Source organism: Paralichthys olivaceus, chromosome 6, assembly GCF_024713975.1.
Source record: "Paralichthys olivaceus isolate ysfri-2021 chromosome 6, ASM2471397v2, whole genome shotgun sequence".
Lineage (NCBI taxonomy): Eukaryota > Metazoa > Chordata > Actinopteri > Pleuronectiformes > Paralichthyidae > Paralichthys > Paralichthys olivaceus.
This window is the reverse complement of record NC_091098.1, coordinates 7803946-7818462: the sequence shown is the minus strand read 5'-3', so window position 1 is coordinate 7818462 and position 14517 is coordinate 7803946. Positions and strand designations below refer to the sequence as shown.

The window sequence follows — 14517 nt, the reverse complement described above, 5'->3', positions numbered from 1 at the left end:
GCGAATGCACAAATTGTGAGGTAACTTCAGTATTGCGTTTTTTGATAGTTTGATTATTTATCTATTTAACATGAGATTGTATGTTGTATTTGATTTTCAGGGACGTGTAGATAAATACTGTCTGTAATGTTAATAACTATAAGCACTTTAATGCACAATAATATGACTTCCGGTTTATCTGTTAGTGTTTCTGTGGCGCTTGACGCAGCTGCGACTGTGAGAAAAAGTCTGCTGAATCCTCCCGAGAGAGAGAGAGAGAGAGAGAGAGAGAGAGAGAGAGAGAAGAGGGGGAGACGTCATCATTTACACTCCTGCAGCTGTCAACCATGGACAAACACTGATGTCTTCAGGTGTCCAGGGAAACACACACACTGTGCTGGGACTGTAATTTCATTAATAAAGTCCTGAGATGAGATGTTTCTGTGCAGGGAGGTGACTGACAGCAATGACACTGTTAAAATGACCTTTGCAAAACCACGTAAGTGAAATGTGTAATTTAGGGGAAGAGCTAAATTACTGGTTATTTCCTACATTTCACAACTTCTCTACATTGACAAAAGAAAATTGAATTCTTATTTTGCTTCAGAGAAATGTTCATTAAGACTTTGCATTATGATCCTTGGAACAGATTCCTTAAAACTCAACCAAGCTTTATATTTCACAAGTAACTGAGTCATTACTGTTTATCACTGAAATTGATGGATAAGAGGAATGCTGTGAAAATTTAACTTTATATAAGATATTGCTGAGAACATCTAGTATCAAGTGTTAAAGTGTATTTTTCTGTTTTCTTACACATTGTTTTACTTACATTATACTTTTTAAACATCATAAAAAGTATTTTGTTCTATGCCTTATATATTTTGTTTAGTTGTTTCAGACAAACCAGTGGGCCACAAAAGTATAACTATAGCCTCATACTTTCATACTCCATAGGCATGATCAGACTCCATGAAACAAAATGTGACCTCAACTCAGATAAGGTAAATGTTGACTTTGTCCTGTTACGATCAGGTGCAATAAAGTGAGGGGTGTGCTGTTAAAGGACGTGGCAGACAGATGCAGCCTCTGTTAATCACTGATGGTCGATACGATGCATTATGCAGCAAATCAGGCCAATAATGTTGGATGCACATTTATATTCTCTCCTCACTCTGCTGATGCAGTGTTTATGTTCACAGTGTAGGATAAGTTAAGAGAGAGCGATTTACAACTACAGGTTTTTGAGGGACATCTAAATGCAGAGGTGGTAACACTAGTAAACAGGTCAAATGAATGGAACTGCCACGCGTAGAAATGTGTGTTTTTCACATTTTATTTCCTTTCTTTCTAATACATGATGTTTCCCCTCACACAATAGTCATACTGTGATGTACAAGACATCTAGACAAACATGTAGATGACCCTAACCCACAGTGAAGACCAGTTTCTTCTTCCAAAGGAAAGAACATCAATGAGTTAGAAGGTCACTTTCTTAGCTGGATTAAGTGTTGCTGTGGAAAAACTAATTTAGAAACATTTCTACATCTGTCAGATGTGATTTTGTTTATTCAGTCTTCAGGCCTTCCTTGATGAGGTTGAGCTCATAGCACAGGGTCTCATAGCGGTACGCCATACGGATCTGGGCCACGTTGGTCTTGCGGATGTCGTTGCCCTCCGGACCCTCCTTCAGGTAGTCCTGACCCAGGTAATGAATCTTCTCCTGCGGAAGAAAACCACCAGCAAGTTTTAGTATGAGAATAAATCATCTGTAAGTCCTTCAGTGCATAAATGTCACTTCAGTTATGGTTCTTCACCAAAGATTACTGATTATCACAAGACCTGGTGGGGGGGGATGTAGTATGGGTCAGGGAAGAACCCTTTAAATTTTGGTGTAGAACCAGATCAGGGAGCGGATCCAGGAATTTTTTGCGAGATATGGCTTTTTGTTTTTTTGTTTTTCTTTTCGCTGATTTCCCAGTGAATATTTCATGGATCTTAATGAAAAAAATCCGGCTCATTTAGGAAACTGATGCAGCAATGCATTTTAAGGTCTCTATCAGACGCGTTACCTCATGAGACAAGCTGCTCTGCAGCACGCTGCTCCTGGAGATCTCACACATGTCGCAGGTGCTGAGCTTGAAGACCTGGGCAGCGATGGCGTACTCCTCCATGAGGGGCTCCTGTGGGCATAAAGGCGAATCATCAACATCATTAAATACACATGTAAATCTGTATACTCATGTCCATTCAATGCCTTTACTGTTGTATTTGTGTTGGAATGCGCAATATATGACTTTGCCTATGAAATATATACGCCACACAAACACTTATCTATACATGTACATAACACAATGGCCATTATACACGGCACAGTTTGCACCATTGTCTACATTAGCATCAAAGGCCTCCTCTCCGTGTGCTCAGACCTTGGTGTAATGGAACTGCATGGGGTCGTCGGTGGACAGAGACACGACCAGGCCTTTCTTGTGGAACTCCAGCAGTGGGTTCTTGGCGTACTCCAGGAACAGGCTGTTGTTGCTCAGAGGGGACATGGCGATTGGGATCTGGGTCAGGAAGTACAGGTACTGCAGCACAGGGCTCTGGTGGAGGAGAAGAGGGATAGATGCATATGATCATTTCACACTGGTACAGTTTACGTCAGCTCATGATAGTATTTATCAAAGCCTGACATTTTGACTTTGGTCTTTAAGATATGATGTGAAAGAAGGTTACAAAAGTTATGTAAAGAGCAATAACTTAAATATAAACTGCAGGATTACTCAAAGGACGAATGTTAAATCTCAGACGGTCCAAACATCCGCAACCATTTTGTCTCATAAAGCAAGGACCGACCTTCTTGAGGTTGAGGCCGTGAGAGATGTTGTCAGCGGTCATGAAGGAAGCCAGCAGATGGGTGATGGCTCCAGCCTCGCCGCAGTGAGGCCTGAACATGAATGTGTTCAACCCCCTCTGTCTGGAGAGCAGGAGATAAACAAGTGTTATCTACAGAAAGGAGACATATTCTTACAGGAACCATTGTCCTGTAATCATTAAATCTGCATTCATAGTGATTATTTAGAAGAGGAGATGAAGTATAAAGAAATGAGGGGATATGGAGATAAAACAAAAGGAAACTCAGAAAAAGGAAGGAAACAAACAATAATCATATTCCTGTGTGAATGGAAGCAGAAGAAGTTACTCACTTGCGGAGCTGGTTGAGCACAGTGATGTTTGCATACATGTAGTAAATGTAGTAGGTGTAGGAGGGGTTCTTGACGATGTCCCACTCCTCTGGTTTGGGGCTCTTGGTGCAGAACATGTGGCCGCTGTGCTTGGACTCATCGTCCACACTGTCGAAACCTGTCACCTACACATCAACCAGGAAGACGGTTAATCCCGCAGACCCTCAGGAAAAATCAATGTTGAGGAATAATGCTGATAATGTCTATTAATTTTGCTATGAATGTATTTGAATTTTAATGGTTAATCTATCTTTGGCCTTTGTTTGAGACTCACATGCTTGAGGAAGATGCTGAGCTCGGGGTTGGACTGCGGGTCGATGGTGGCCTGGAACACAGGGAGGAAAATGTTCTCCAACATCTTGCCAAAATGGGGCACGAAGTTCCTGCCTCTGAAGATGTCACTGAGATAGGAGAGGGAGAAAACAAAAACTTAAGACTTTTAAGGCCTCACTGTAAAGCTTGTGATTATAAATAGATATTTGGCAGGGAAGGATATTATAAAGTGTAACAGTTATCTGTCTGTCTCATAGCTGTGTCCGACTCCTTGGAGGTACCAGCAAAAATGGAAAACTTACTAGATCCTGGGCACTTGAATCATCCACTTGAGGTTGGGGGAGAAGACTCTGTGCCTGACAAACCAGCCGGAGAGCTTGCTCCACTCATCGGGCTTGCAGCCATAGATGGAGAGACGAGGCTCAGCAAACTGGTACTTGGCATCCTCCAGGTCACTGGCTACTTCCTGGTTTACAGAAAAAGACGTGAATCAGACTCAGACCACATGAAGTTAGATCATTTTTATCATCTAGTTCACACATCAGCAGCAGGTTAGCAAATGTAAAAAAAAGGTTTTGTGTGTGAAACTTGCTTAATTGTATATTACTGCTTATGTGTCAACTGGATGTCAGCAGTGTAGTGCTACTCAGGTTTTGAACTGATTTAACTGTGAAATAATCTTTTTTTATCTTTTCAATATCAATATCACACATGTGCATTACTGTTCTGCCCTTTATATTTTTATTTGATAATAAAGGAATATCTCATCTGGTCTTATCTTAGATCTTCAGCTGGAGGAATCATTGCCATTTAATTATGTTAGCAAAGCTTTCTAGCTAAAATATCCTACTACATAGAAACTCACCTTGATGATGGTGGCAAAGTACTCTCCATTGATGTGGTTCTCCGTCTTCATGTACAGGTCACGCAGCTCGCTGGCTCCCACAGGGTTGTACTTGGCGTTGAACTTATCGAAACGCTGGAAGGTTTGTCTCCCCTTTAGAGAAACACGATAACATTAAAATACAAACCACAAAAAACAGTGAGGTAGCTCTCTGAAGTTATGCACAAAAGCTATGGAACAAACTCCCATTAGAAAAGCAACTTCTGTTCAATAAAGTATATATCTATCAATCTATCTATCTATCTATCTTGTTAAGCTAATTCTCCAGACCACCATCTCACTGTGCAACATATATTTATTTATTTATTAATGTGTTCATTTGTTTATTTATTTGTTTATTTGTTTATTTAATTAAACCCTTGTGTAAACTATAGTATTTTTATTGGTATGTAGGTAAAATGTAAAAACTGCAATATTTTCCTTTTTTCTTTCTTTCTTTCTTTTTAGGAGTTAAACAAATAATAATAATAATGAATCGTTTGTTTTAATAGTCAACATCTAAAGTTTAGATAAGTACAAGTATAGAGCTGAGGCACAAGTTCTGTGGTATGGTCCCTTACTGGTCATTTTGAATGTCATACATTTTTGTGTCATGACCCACAATACAAACCTATATTTGAATTATTACAACTTTAATGGTATCTCTATATACAGTATTTCTTATTCTGTTCAAATCTAATGAGGCCACCAAGGAACGTACAGCGTGCACGTCCAGAGAGTCCACAGTGAGGTCATAGGGGTGCAGGTTGAGGGACTCGAAGAGCTCCTTCATGGTGACCTCCTTGCCTTTGAGCTTGTGCACGACGCGCTCGGCGTCCACACGATAAGACTTCTTGATGAAGCGCAGCAGGTGCTTCTGGTTCATGCAGGCGGCAGCGTGGATGTGGGTGTCAACCTGAAATGATACAGAGTGGGTCAGTGAGGGTTTGGGATTATGTGATGTAATGGCTCTGCTTGGTCTCATGGAGGAGCTGAAGACATAGACACATGGTGCACAGCAGCTGTGAGTAGTGCAGAGTCAGTGGGAAATGATACTTAATGAATCTCATCTTTCATGTGCATGTGACTCTATTTAACATACATATGACAAAACTCAATTTTAGAAGATATTAGTATGAAGTGTAATTCAAAGGATTTGTATTTAAATATGTAGACATTTGACTGTTTTCTTATTTTCATTTGAATATGATATTTATTTTCTGTGACATAGAAAACCAAACAGTCATTTGCCTTCATTACTTTATGATCTACTGTACATCACCTCCATTTAAAGTGTGGGTGAAGAATTTGAGATCAGTATTAAGGGAAAAAGAGTGCGAACTTTAAGTCACTTCACTTTATTTTTCAGTTTCCTCCTCATCCTGTGTTTGTAGGAACTACACCCATGTGCATGTATTTTAAATGTAATGTACAATAGATTCATACAAATACTTAGGATTCTGGCTTGACTGCAGACTGTCATTCAAAATTCATATTTAACACTTTTTGTAAAGAGCTGAAGGATGTTTGTCTTCAGCCAACCATTAAATTTGTATTTAATTTATAATCACCTTCATGTTTGTCCTTGACTATGGAGCTATTCTGGATCGTCATGTTGCCTCATCAACATCAAAGGTTCAGGCCTTTTATATGGGATGAGCTGCAGTCTGTTTTACATTCTTGGTGATTTCAAATATTTGTTATCTGATGATTTTCATGATTCTTGTGATCTTTTTAATTCCTTGTTGTGTCACTTATTTTTTCATTAACTCTTTGATGTGTTGTATTTATTTGCTGATTGTGAATGTCTCTTGTTCTCAGATCTCTTACATTTTGTTATGGCTGTCAAAATGAAAATGGCAGGAAGTTTGGGCTTTAGCATTACAATGTTATAAGTTATAATCATGATAAATGTCTACCTTCCTACAGTTGTAGAAGTCCCTGTGGGGGTTCAACTTCAGCTCCTTCATCTCCTCCATCTCATTCAACATCTCATGCACGTTGAACTTGGACATGAGGAACTTGAGGCGGCGGTGAGTGTAAGTCTTCCTGCAAAACAAACAATAGCATATCAACTCACGAGCTGTACATTTACAGCTGTAAGAATAAAACACATTACAGCCACTACTGGAATAAGGTTCATAAGTGTCTTGTTTTTGTGTCTAATTTAGATGTGGACATTTCTAGGGTCCTTGTGTGGCTCCCCGGGACCACACCAAGCTTTGATAGTAAAGCATTTAATGGTCAGTCAAGCATGGGGGTCATCCAAAAAAAGATCGGGGTCATGGGTGAGGTCATACAGGGGGACTTTGAAAAGTGAGAGTACACAACTCAAAGCACTCACGTCGGGCCCTGCGCAATGAGAGCGATGAGGAAGTTCATGTCGTCGATGAAGGTGTTGTAGTCGGGGCATGGCAGGTCTTTGGGCTGGTGTTTGTCTGCAGCTGCGGCGTCATTGTACACGTAGATGACGCCGTCCTTCATACGAGCAACGTAGCCAAGATTCTTTGGCAGGTCCTTTGTATCAAAGGGGTCCTCTCCATTCTTGGGGAGCGGAGTGAAGACTGAAGATGTATGGGAGATGTAAACATAATAAATGTAAGATGTAACTAAATTCATTGATGTAAACCCTACAGGTTCATCAGCCTTTCTCCTGACCTGGGTGCACCTGTTCATCAGGTTTGAAGGTCTCCCCCTCGATTTCACGCAGGTACTGGGAGGCCGTGCATGGGAAGCGCTGATAGGCCAGCCTCATGTACTTCTCCCTGATGGTCAAGGCGCGGTACAGACCCTTACAGGACAGCTCAAAGTCATCCATGGTCACCTAAAATAAAGAAAAAAGTTACAGATAATATATTAATATCATCGTTATTATTTAAATTAGATGATCCAATCATTAAAGATTTAATGCTGGATTCTTTGAACTGTATAGTCATGAAATCAGCTACATCTATAAAAAAATATTTTTTTTAAATATAAAAATATATCAAGGAAAGTGTACAAATTAGATTTTTTTTTTCCTGACACATGTAGTTTTCATGCAAACAAGCAAAATACCACCAAAACAAATACAACACATATTAAAAACATGCTGCAAACTACAATTGTGTACAGTTTTCTGTTCAACACACAATGTCCCAATCTATTTTTTTCTTTTGGGACAGTTATTATTATTATTATTACTATAACTATTATTATTTTTCCTTTTTTGACATTTAATGGTATAAGCTATACAAGTAGTAATTTCCTCATTGTGATATGTTGTAATATGTTATGTAATGAATGTACACACCAACTGAAGCTAAATAAATGTGGAGTTTTCGATCAGCTAAAGCAGAAATAACTGCCAGCTCTAGCAAAGTGTCTTTGAAAATGTCAAAGCCACAGCCATGAAACCTAAACCCTGGACTGCTCTCAGATGAACGCCATTCATGGGCCTCTGCTACTGTGAGGGGCTTTGCGAGGCCACTGACCCTTACACTCACACACACTCACAAGCACATTTAAATTTAAAGTAAAAACCTCTTGCATTCAGTTCAGTTTGACCCAAGTCTACTACAGGAACTAGGAAGTAGACACTTTTGTGAGCAGTGCTATGATGAAGAGACCAACAAATATTTCACAATTAATAGTGGCGACTGTGGCTCAGGAAGTAGAGCGGGTCATTCACTGATAAGGTTTGTGGTTCGAACCAGCGTTCCCCATTCTGCCTGCCAAAGTGTCTTTAGGAAAGATATTGAGCCACCAAGTCTAGAAAAGTGTTTTATAAATACATACCATTTACCATAGTTATTTTGGACAGTTTAAGCACTGAGTAGTATCAGTCATGTTTGTCACAGACAGAACCAGATGAGCTGATTCCCCTTGTTTTCATTTAATTCAAACCATGGAAAACATATTTTATGTATGCATTTTCCAGTCAAATCAAAATGTCTCATTCAAAGTAAATCAAATCAAATACATTTCATATTGATAACCTCTACAGAAGGCAATAGTTTTTCTAGTTTTAAGAAAAGACTAATGATAAAAAAGGACAGCACTTAATATTTGAGTTGTTTTACCCCCTGTGGTTCAGAGAAATTACATTATTGTGTTAGCAGCTCAAGCCAGGTTCAATCATCAGAGATTTCCAGTGGAACTTTCTGAAATAACCAAATAGCACAGTGAATTTCAGCTGTATGGTGAACAGTACCCCGGAGGCATAGTCTCCAATGATGGCCACCCTCTGGAAGTCGGGCACTTCCAGGTAGGTGGGCGTCCCCACTTCCACTGACACTACAGGGGTAGCAGCTGCCTTTGCATTACCTGTGGGCAAGGCAATGGTGCGAGAACGCTGGAGCCTCTTGCTGTGGATGAAGAAAGACGAGGTTTAGTTGACCAAAACTAAACAAATAACTTTAAAGATTGATATTAGCGATGGAGTTACATTTTTACTGTGTCATGGAATAGAATAAAATAGAAAAAAATTCCTTTACAGTCATTGCACATTGAAATTTGCTGTGCAGCTCAAAAACGCTATTTAGAAAAACAGACAAGTAATTAGATTATGAATACATAAATAATCGCCAATTCATAAGATAGTAACATATATATAGAAATAGACAAGTAATGAGATTATTAATATATAACAATATACAAAGAAGTAAATAAATAGACAAGGATTAGCATTATTCATTCTGTATATAAAAACAGTTCATGGTGAGAAAGCGTTGCATTGTAAAAGAGTGAAACAGTACAGGAGTTTAAGTCCCCATGTCCAGTCCTTGACTTGTCTTACCGTTTCGCAGCATTATCCTCAGTGTGCAGATGGTGGGCCATCTCATTGTGGATAATGGGACAGTCTTCAGCCACGTCGAACATGGAGATCTCATCGCGGACGTTCTCATCTTTGGTCTCAGATGCAAAGACCTCCTCCGCGAAGGCTCGCATCTTGTCATCGGTCTCTGTCACGCACAGCAGAGACATGTTGTGTCATTGACAGAAATGCACCCTCACTAACCTTCATCGCTCATGGTCATGGAGCAAACAACAAATAACTTTTTGAACGCTGGACATTGACATAGATGATCATGGATTTATGGCATACAAATCATATACGTTACCTAAACAGATGTGCACAGACTCCAGCACATGCGTCGCAAACATGACCAAAGATTGACTCAGGCACTACAAGTCTGCAACTGTGACCTTCAGTTTGGGCTGCAAACACACAAAGTCCCATGCATATACAAGAACTGCAGTTATTGAGCACTGACTCAAACACACACACTTGACTCGAGTCACATGGATACAAGATGGTACAGCCTTGCTTAATGTACTATATGTACAGCATAACTCCAGACCCAGTTTTCCTTGTATCTTTTGTTGTGTATTTTCCTTTTCATTATGATTTGCACCCCATCAGTCAGGACGTGAGTGGACGTAATATGAGACGGTTGTGATCAGAATTCATCAATTTGTCAAAAAAAAAAAAACAGACAGGAAAAGTGGGTCAAGTTCCAAAAATAGATGGAGTTGTGAACTAAGCTAAAAACAACAGTACAACAGACGTCTACAAAAATACACACATGTACGCATGTGGCTACTACCTGATACCTACAACAAGTAACTAATCTCTACAACATACTTATTACATGCATTTACTTGCCAGGAGCCAAGCCTTTTCTACTCTAACACAACAATGTGGCACATATCACATGACTAGAGTGGTTTTGGTTTCCGCGTCTCATCATTCATACTTACTCTGTGGACCTGATTATGCCCAGCAAGAGTGAAGCATCACCCAGAATAAAACCCAAAGAAAGGAAGGGGTTAAAACATGTTTCATTAAAGGTGTTAAACATGAAGATGACAATCCCATTACTTTAATCAACTGTATAAACATCACTAAATAATCCATGTAATTGAAGTAAAATTACATAAGGAGCCATACTATAACATTATTTAGCAGTATTTACAATATATAACATAGATTAGAAATACATGCAATAGTAGATGTTGAGGATATAAGCGATGGAATGACACTTGACAAAACAGATGGGTGGGAATGTCAGTGTGAATGGATCAGTAGGATTAAGGTGACATACAGTGTGAGGATGGGTAATGAGTGCAATCACTGTTTGGATAAAGTTGGACAAAACCGCTGGAGGTCTCGGTAGCTGCACCTTCACGACACATGCAGCTGTGAATTTCTGGCCTCAGTCATACTCAGGTGATGTGACTCCACCGCTGCACCTCTACCATTTTTAACATCTTCAAGCACGTGAAGATGCATTCAATACGTCTCTCTGGCATTCAGGGATAAACCATCTGTGCCCATCAAACACATCTGCAGGCCAGTTCAAGTATGTTTTGTCTGCTGCTCTGCAAACCAACACTCCCATAGTGAAATGTCAGCGAGCTACTCTGCAAAAGACATTTATTAATGTAAATGTTCCCTTCCAGCTCAGTTTTTATTGCTGATGCTGTGTTTGAGGAGCATCCATAACTGATGTTGAGAGGGAACATTAGATTAATAAATGGTGTTCACTTCCTATTTCATTATTTTTTCATATGGCATAGACGTACCAACATCCAGTACCAACATCCAAGGTTGCATTCAAATACACCTTGGAAAAAATAACATTTGAGGATGTGACTGTTGCACATCCTGACGGTGAACCATGCGATTGTAATGCTTTACATTGTCTCTCAAGCTCCTTATGGAAGGTGTCCCAGCTTCATACTCACCTCCCTCTGTCAGATTAGCCCCAGTCAGTGTGGGACGGTGATTAAAGGGAAACAAAACAAGGAGGCAAGTGAGCCACAGAAATATTCTTTGCTTACGACTGCGACTACTCCTTCAGAGGAAAATCCTCCATTTGAAAATCCTCCAGAGTAAGTTGTGTGCGTGTGCAATGTTCAGGATATATAATCAGTATATAATATAACTGTTGATAAATGAAATCAACTTTCTGCAGAGTAATGCATTCATTTATGTTTTGGGAGGATTTGGCTAAACCGACCCTTCAATATTAAACTTAGAAAAATAGCTTATAATCTCGCTGATTGTAAAAATTCACTTGCATGGACTTGGACTTGCAAGTCAGAACTGGTGTGAAATAACCAAAGTCACATCAGAATATCACCACACAAGTGTAAACATATTCTGCCCCGATACCTGCCAAATCTAAGAGCTGTGAAAGTCAAGCTCTTCAAACGGCAGCTGCAGCATTGCATTTCCATTTCTTCACCCTTTAAAAAAACTCTTGCTCCATGCCTGGTGGAGGTATTATTAGCAACCATTACACCAGCATTTGGAATAGCATTGGTGAGCAGAGCTGAGAAGGAATGTAAAAATCATCCACGAACAAATTGACCATGTCATTGCTGGAGCTGTGAGAATCTGCAGACAAATCATCTCCATCAAAATGATTCTGCCCCTGTTTTTTTCATACTGAAGCTGATATTCATCTGCAGAATTCAATGACAGGAGTCTGAATCCTAACAGCCAAGCTCAGGAACCCAGATATTGACATGTTGGAATCTGCAGATTGTTACGAAGTCAAACCACTCTGGAATTTGGTGTAAGAACAAATTGCACAAGTGAATCTAAAAGTAAAGAGTAGAAAATGGCACATTTTGTGACAATGCCACTTTGAGATGTTAAGGTCAGTGTCAGAATGGCACTGGCAAACTGAGGGGAATTTATTTTCTGCACAGAAAGGGGCATGACCCCCACAATGTACAATTAAAGGATTTGTGCAAAGTCTCGGGAACTCTCTTTTCCAATATTTAGCAAACAGACGTGAGGGTGGCATTTTGACAGAAGGGTCAGGTTTTCCTTCCCAGCTTTTCATTTGTCGGTCAAGACATTTCAGCAGAACCAAAACTCTATTGGTGTGTCAGTAAATGTTAACCAAACCCTCTCTCTCTTTATACAGGTGAGAGTGCACATTCACGCCCCAGAGTCATTCTGCCCATACTCACCTGGCACTAAGACTTTAGGCATGGTGACGCTCTTCCAGAGAAATGCTCCCTGAGGACTGGTAAAAGGTGGTCAGCCACTGGACCACTGTAGCAGGGAAGTGTGGAGGCTTGTGCTTGGTCTGTGCAATATCAAGCTTCATGTGCCTCGTGTGTAACCAGAACCTGCTGCGTCCACACAGGACACGCCTTGGCGTAACAACCAAGTCATGTGTGTGTGCAACTCTATTTTAAGTTGTCTAAGTGTGCCCAGGAATCACTGACTGGCACAGTGTGTATACAAAGAGATGAGTATGTGAGTATGTGAGTATGTGTGTGTGTGTGTGTGTGTGTGTATGTGTGTGAGGGGACTCATTATATAACACCATAATGATATATAAGTAAATAAGTTGCTCTGCACATGGTCGGCAGATACTCTGAGTACATTCACAACACACATTTCTACAATGCAAATGCAAAAGATTAAAATGGATTTATTCCCCTGCTTAATGTTAGCTTGCTAATAAAGTGCATGTAGAAAGTGTTCACTTTACATGACTTATGTGGCAGCCTCATGCTAAAATTACATTGAATTAAGTTCCCCCCCCCCCACACACACACAATCAGGCTTCAGTGAAAACAGACTTTTAGACCTTTTTTTAAAATTTATTAAAAAGGACAGAGTGAAACATAACTTTAACACAGAAATTCAGACCTGTTACTCTGTACTAAGCAGCTCTGGCAGCAGTGAGTCAACACTCCACAGCCTGATACTGTCATCTTCATGCCTCACCATTGGGGTGGTGACGACCAGTGGCTGGTTTCCTCCAGAATAGATTCTTAGAACTTAGGTCAGTCTTGATTTCAACAGACCAGAGAATCTGGGAGTCATTTGTTACATTCATGTGTTTCACTGGGGAGAGGTCATCACTCGGCCGTACGGTGCTGACTCAGATCATTGGAGTGCTGCAGTGATGGTCGTCCTTCCGGACGTTTCTCTTATCCCCACACAGGATCTCTGGAGCTCAGACCCACTGATCTGACACTGATTAGTACAAGTTTCAAGTTTCATTACACCCATTCATTGATGTGATGCTAATTAATGCCACATCTCATAGCCCTTCATCACCACCAAGGTCCCTCCCCTTATCTTCAAGCCTGATTTGGTTTGGCTTTGTCATGACGGGGTATTGAGTAAGTAGAAGACTGATGAGGGAAATTCATTGTTAACAATTCTGGCATAGGGCTGGAACTTGGAAAAGTGTTAAAAAAAAAAGGAAAGGGGTCCGTGTATTTGATGAATGCACTGCATTTGTGTTTTACACAAAACACATTAGGTAATTTAAAAAGTTTAGCTGATGATGACACTACAGAAACATTTAATCACATCCAGACATCTCAAGATAAAAACGTCTGAGTCATTAAGATGTGACAGGAAAAAGGCCAGAGGGTCTCCACAGTCATCAAGATTCATCACCTGCGGACCATAACAATCTGTATCCAATTTCACAAGAATACATCCAATTTCTGTTGAGCTCTTTTGATCCGAACCAAAGTAGTGTGCAGACCGATTAATGACGTCCTCACAGCAAAGATTCCCTAAATTATAAGTTCACATTTTCCTCCTATGGATGTTGCTGCTTTAGAGCAACTTTGCTGCAAAATGGAATGGCATGGGTTTGTTTTCAATCAGAATTCCCTCACTACTTCACTTACAAACAACTGGCATGTACATTTTTCTCTCTCTGAAATTTGGCAGCAAAACCAGATTTTTCTCTCTGTACCTGCTCTGTGCAGATTGTAAACAAAAGAGTAAAACTATCCTATTTTGTTTGCCTGAAACTTTTTTCCTTTTGCCCAGTTATCAAAAGAGGCATCATGTGTCATTTTTAATTTTGTACTTAGTAAGTACTGAGTAAAGGAGTTGAATCAGTACTTCTACTTTTACCTTTTTTACACAAGTATCTGTACTTTTACTTAAATAAAGAATGTAAGTGCTTTTGCCACCTCTGATAAAAACTCAAAAGGAGTTTAGTTTGTCCAGTTTGGGCTTCTGTAAAAGAAAACATGGTGGCCTCCATAAAGAGGACCAGCTCAAGATGTAAATATTTATTTTCCCCCTGTAAAGCGCCTTGGGTACCCTGAAAGGCGCTATACAAACCCAAATTATTATTATTATATAAAGTAATCAAA

General features: G+C 39.9%; 1 protein-coding gene across 3 annotated transcripts in view; it reads right to left on the bottom strand.

Moving 5' to 3' along the window:
* ampd1 (adenosine monophosphate deaminase 1 (isoform M)) overlaps positions 1–12539 on the bottom strand; it is a 269757-nt gene extending 257218 nt beyond the window's left edge. The window contains exons 1-15 of one of the 3 annotated variants that reach the window (XM_069527099.1): positions 12349–12539; positions 9158–9323; positions 8573–8726; positions 7039–7204; positions 6725–6944; positions 6300–6429; positions 5102–5296; positions 4363–4494; positions 3800–3963; positions 3499–3625; positions 3186–3349; positions 2836–2956; positions 2409–2582; positions 2052–2162; positions 1298–1702 (exon numbers count right to left, since the gene is read on the bottom strand). In XM_069527099.1, coding sequence (XP_069383200.1) covers positions 1547–1702; positions 2052–2162; positions 2409–2582; positions 2836–2956; positions 3186–3349; positions 3499–3625; positions 3800–3963; positions 4363–4494; positions 5102–5296; positions 6300–6429; positions 6725–6944; positions 7039–7204; positions 8573–8726; positions 9158–9323; positions 12349–12370 — 2202 coding nt within the window. In that variant the 5' untranslated portion in view covers positions 12371–12539 and the 3' untranslated portion in view covers positions 1298–1546. Of the gene's footprint in view, positions 1–1297; positions 1703–2050; positions 2163–2408; positions 2583–2835; positions 2957–3185; positions 3350–3498; positions 3626–3799; positions 3964–4362; positions 4495–5101; positions 5297–6299; positions 6430–6724; positions 6945–7038; positions 7205–8572; positions 8727–9157; positions 9324–9482; positions 9541–12348 lie in introns of those variants that run through there. The other 2 variants (XM_069527098.1, XM_069527100.1) reach the window with 2 other exon arrangements.
* Between the last annotated feature and the right edge of the window lie 1978 nt (positions 12540–14517).